The 5,000-nt window shown below is 43.6% G+C and overlaps 1 protein-coding gene across 1 annotated transcript in view; it reads left to right on the top strand.

Annotated features, from left to right (window-relative positions):
- Nucleotides 1-5,000, top strand: part of LOC143020624 (protein Fe65 homolog) — a 38,719-nt gene that overhangs the window by 24,231 nt on the left and 9,488 nt on the right. Inside the window, exons 8-10 of the mRNA XM_076177093.1 lie at nucleotides 1,974-2,075; nucleotides 3,061-3,257; nucleotides 4,932-5,000. The exon at nucleotides 4,932-5,000 is cut by the window's right edge and continues 111 nt beyond it. Of these exons, the coding sequence (XP_076033208.1) occupies nucleotides 1,974-2,075; nucleotides 3,061-3,257; nucleotides 4,932-5,000 (368 nt within the window). The remainder of the gene's footprint in view (nucleotides 1-1,973; nucleotides 2,076-3,060; nucleotides 3,258-4,931) is intronic.

Below are 5,000 nucleotides of genomic sequence, written 5' to 3'. Positions count from 1 at the left end.
TGAAAGGGGGAGGTGTATGTGTGGGTGTGGGCGCGCGTGTGTGTGTGTGTGAGAGAGAGAGAGAGAGAGAGAGAGAGAGAGAGAGAGAGAGAGAGAGAGAGAGAGAGAGAGAGGTGGAGGAAGTCCGCCGGTAAATTGGTCTGGGACCCAGAGAGGCCAGGAGGGTGAAGACGTGAATTTCTGAATGATACCAATACCCATACCCATAGATGTTTTATGTTGCTTTACCAAAGCGTGCAGGTAAAGGCATGCCCACGTTTGTGTAAGATGTCAAAAAGGTCCTCACGTGATTATCATTGGTAGAAGTAGTATTAATGCTAATGATGATAACCATAATAATGGTAATGATGCAGACACTACACAACTACCAAAAGGCCTTATCCCCTTTATAAGAGGTGATCATAATGATAATTACAGTAATGATATATGATAGTATGATAGTAATGATAATGATAAAAATAATAATAATAATGATAATAGTAATAATAATAATAATGATGATGATGATGATGATGATGATCAAAATAATAAAAATGATCAAAATTAACCTCAAATCCTCAATTTTGAAAGAGTCTGCTCCCCGTGGAGCCCCAAAGCAATATTCTGATTCACCATGGTCTTGGACCACGTGTTGAACTCGTGATCGACAACTATTTCCCTCCCGGATGAGAGCTCAGAGCTCATATATGGCCGAGCTATGGGTAATGTTGTGACCTTACACGCACAGACACACCCACCTCCCCGCCCATGAGAGTTGGAGTAACGACTCGCAGCGCAGTGATCCTGAAATTATTTCAGCCCTGGGTGGGACCTCCGTAGTGGTAGCCGGGAACTCTACCAACCGCGCCATCGAGTCGTGTGTGTGTGTGCGTGTGTGTGTGTGTGTGTGTGTGTGTGTGTGTGTGTGTGTATGTGTAAGTGGGTGGGGGTGAGAGAGTGTTTTGTACACGTGTTTTCAAAAGAGATTGTATGAGCGCATTGTGTGTGTGTGTCTTTGTGTGTGAGAGAGTGAGAGAGATACACGCTTGCGTGCGCGCGCGCACACAGGTATTTTCAATGCATGTCAAGGCAGGTCAGGGTAGGTTCGGGTGGTGCCTCTTTCAATACGTTTTGCAGGACGTGAGCATCTGTCACCAAAATACCAATATTTTGCCGAGAATTTGGAATAAACTTGACCTAACAAGTTTTCGCAGAGTTTTCCTCTGGGGACAGAGAGGGAGTGGGGGGGCAGAGAAAGGGGGTCAGGGAGGGAATGGGGGGGGGTAGGTGGGAAGGAGGATCAGCTGCAGGTAAAACAACTGCAGCAGCTGCATTGCCTCCCAAGGATTCTGTCGTCATTCATCCCAACTCTGATATCAACTGAGACCTGAAGCACCAGGGAGAATTTTTACGCTTTATTTCTGTTGTAGTATCAAGTTCGGGATCAGTCTACCGGTCCCAGCGAAGAAAAGCCGGCTGGGTTGACCCTGAGGGAAAGTACAAAACTCAGGTAATCACGTGACCTTCTCCCCCCCCCCCTCCACCCGTACGTCTCTTCCCTTGGGGGAGTGGTACGAAGTGGTCTCAGAATGCATCATCTCTTGTGTTGTTGATGCAGTGATTAGGCGGGATTCACCCTAAGGTAGACACAGAGTAGACACAGACACCTCACCCCAACTTTCACCACGCAGCAGCCTCTGACTCTTCCTCCTGTATGTGTTTACGTCTTGACCACCCTGTAGGGTCCCGCCGTGAAGTGAAATGTAATGTTTATTTGTGTGTAGTTGTCGCAGTGAACTTGCTGGAACTCACAAAGATGTAAACATACACCTTTGAAGTGGACGTATGAGTCTCCCTCTTTATGAATGTCTCGCCGATATATATATATATATATATATATATATATATATATATATATATATATATATATATATATATATATATGTATATATATATGTATGTATGTATGTAATGTTTGTGTGTTACCGCCACAGTGAGCACCGGATCCAGCGGCGGAAACAGCGGGCGTTTGACGCGCCCCACCAACCTTCCCACGGAGCACCGCCGACTCTACCGGCACTCCCAGATCGTCGCGCGTAAGTACACAGACACAGATATCATAAATAGATGAACTGATTAATACACCAGACAAATTGTACAATGAATAGAAGAACTGGTTAATAGTGTAGGTTAATAACCCATGCGATAAGTACATGGACCTATTAAAAATGTAGATAAGTCAGACAATAGGTGAATTGGTTAATATTGCAGGTACACCATGAAATAGATTAGTTGATATTATAGATAAATAAATCATAACATAAATAAGAAAAGTTGTTAAAACTAGTAGATAGATCATTAGATAATGTAAAAAATTTGTAATTTAGATAGATGATAATTAATATGCATATGTGCTGACAAACTAACTCTTAGATGAACGGATCACTGGAAGAGCGTTTCATTAGATACATGGGTAAATGGATACACATAACAAGATACATAAATTAAAGATTTAGATAAGCGAAACAAGGTATATTAATGTTAGCATAAACAAATGTATGAAAAGTTCTATATAAATTTATGGTTTCGCGGTAACTTAACTCTCTAACACCCCACGCACAGAAGCTTCTAGTGAAACAGTTCCCCTTCGTTGCGGTCTTCCTTCGTTTCCTCACCTTCCACGTCCAATTGGAAGTAATAGGTGGCGTAATTCTATGAACAAATAAATCCCAAATAAATCCCTTTTTTCACCTTCGACAACCAGATGATATCTTTCTCAACAAAAATAGATAAATATTCCGTTTGATTTCACTAGTTCCCTTTCCCCTAAATTAAACCGTCAACCTCTAACTTATGTGGGGACGAGTTTTATTAAATTAACAGCTAGGCATATGATTTGCTTCACCTTAAATTGATTTATTCTAATAAAAGCTGGGCGCCTTCTCGTAGACCAACACCACACCGACAACCTCCCCCGCATTCTCCAACAGCGCCACCCGGTCTGGTCACCCCTCACTTCATCTCCTAACGCACATGTCCAACTTGTTCCTCACCCTCGTTCACCCTTCTCCTCCATTACAGCCCAGTCGTTCCCTACCCCGATGGAAGAGCCGAAGAAGGTGATGCGCGCGCAGCTAGTGGGTAGCTTGCTGGTCAACAAACCCTCAGGAATGGATGTTCTAAACTCTGCCATCGACACTCTAGCGGACAGCACGCCGCAGCCCTGGAAGCAAGTCAGTATCGCCATCGCGCCCTCCACCGTCACCATCGCCAATGCCGTGAGTTCGAGCAGGGCGGCTTCAGCGGGGACAGGGTGGTGCCCACTTGTATATTGAGAGGGCTTGGGTTGTTTAGCTGCTGGAGTATCGCTGGAGTGAAGTGGTTAAGTTTGTTTTTATGAACCTTTTGGAAACAGTGACTGCAAGCTTCTTCTTCTTCTTCTTCTTTTTCTTCTTCTTCTTCTTATTCTTCTTCTTCGTCTTCTTCTTCTTCTTCTTCTTTGCGTTCTTCGCGTTCTTTTTCTTCTTCTTCCTTTCTTCTTCTTCGTTTCCTTCTTCTTCTCCTTCTTCGTCTCCTCCTCCTTGTTGTTGTTGTTCTTCTTCTTCTTCTTCTTCTTCTTCTCCTTCTTCGTCTCCTCCTCCTTCTTCTTCTTCTTTTTCTTCTCCCTTTCTTCTTTGTTTCCTCCTTTTTTCTTCTCCTTCTTCGTCTCCTCCTCCTTCTTCTACTTCTTCTTCTTCTTCTTCTTCTTCTTCGCGATCTTTTTCTTCTTCTTCCTTTCTTCTTCGTTTCCTCCTTTTTCTCCTTCTTCGTCTCCTCCTCCTCCTCCTCGTTGTTGTTGTTCTTCCTCTTCTTCTTTTTCTTCTTCTCCCTCTTCGTCTCCTTCTTCTTCTTCTTCTTCTTCTTCTTCTTCTTCTTCTTCTTCTTCCTCCTCCTCCTTTCTTCTTCGTTTCCTCCTTTTTCTTCTTCTTCGTCTCCTCCTCCTTTTCCTTCTTGTTGCTGTTCTTCTTCTTCTTCTTCTTCTTTCTTCTCCTTCTTCGTCTCCTTCTCCTTCTTCTTTTTCTTCTTCTTCTTCTTTTTCTTCTCCTCCTCCTCCTCCTCCTTCTTCTTCTTCTCCTCCTTCGTCTCCTCCTTCTTCTTCTTTTTCTCCTTTGTTTCCTCATTCTTTTTCTCCTTCTTCGTCTCCTTCTTCTCCTTCTTCTTTTGCTTCTTCTTCTTCTTCTTCTCCTTCGTTTCCTCATTCTTTTTCTCCTTCTTCGTCTCCATTTTCTTCTTCTTCTTCTTCTTCCTCTTCTCCTTCTTCGTCTCCTCCTCCTCCTTCTTCTTCTTCCTTTTCTTCTTCTTTTCCTCCTTCGTCTTCTTCTTCTTTTTCTTCTTCTTCTCCTCCTCCTCCTCTTCTTTCATCGTCCTCGTCGTCTTTTCTTCTGCTCCTTCTTTCTTTCTTTGCTCCAACACCAGGTTTATTTTGGGGGCCACTGTTATGAAAGGGGTTAAGTGGGGATAGAATTTATGTGCATCGGTTTATTGTGTTATACTGACTACCATATTATGCTTTCCTTCATTGGCTTTCACCCATTTTTTATCACTACTCCACCCACTTCCTCCTCTGGTCATCTATCATCGCATTACCCACCCTATGTCCCCCCACGCACCCTGAACACTCACCCATTGGTTCCTTAAAAAAAAGAATTGTCAGTCTTCCCCCAAGATGCCTCTTGGTTCACCCACCTGTATGCCCCCCATTTGATTTCACCTTACAACCATCTCACCCTCACCCTTCATCACTTTCTTTTCTTCCTCTTCTCCTTCTTCTTCGTCTCTATTTCTTTCTTTCTTTTTCTTCTTCTTTTCCTTCTTCTTCTTCTTCTTCTTTTCCTTTTCCTTTTTTCCTGTCCTCCTCCTCCTCTTCTTTCCATTCGGCTCACACTCCATTTCTCTTTCGTCTTCCTCTGCAGGACGACGGCAAACAGATCGCAGAGTGCCGAGTACGCTTCCTATCCTTCCTGGGCATCGGCACCAACGTC

This window comes from Oratosquilla oratoria, chromosome 40 (assembly GCF_046742065.1).
Source record: "Oratosquilla oratoria isolate Oo_2021 chromosome 40, ASM4674206v1, whole genome shotgun sequence".
Classification (NCBI taxonomy): Eukaryota; Metazoa; Arthropoda; class Malacostraca; order Stomatopoda; family Squillidae; genus Oratosquilla; species Oratosquilla oratoria.
Note: the sequence above shows the minus strand (reverse complement) of the source record. Positions and strands in the feature narration are given on the sequence as shown.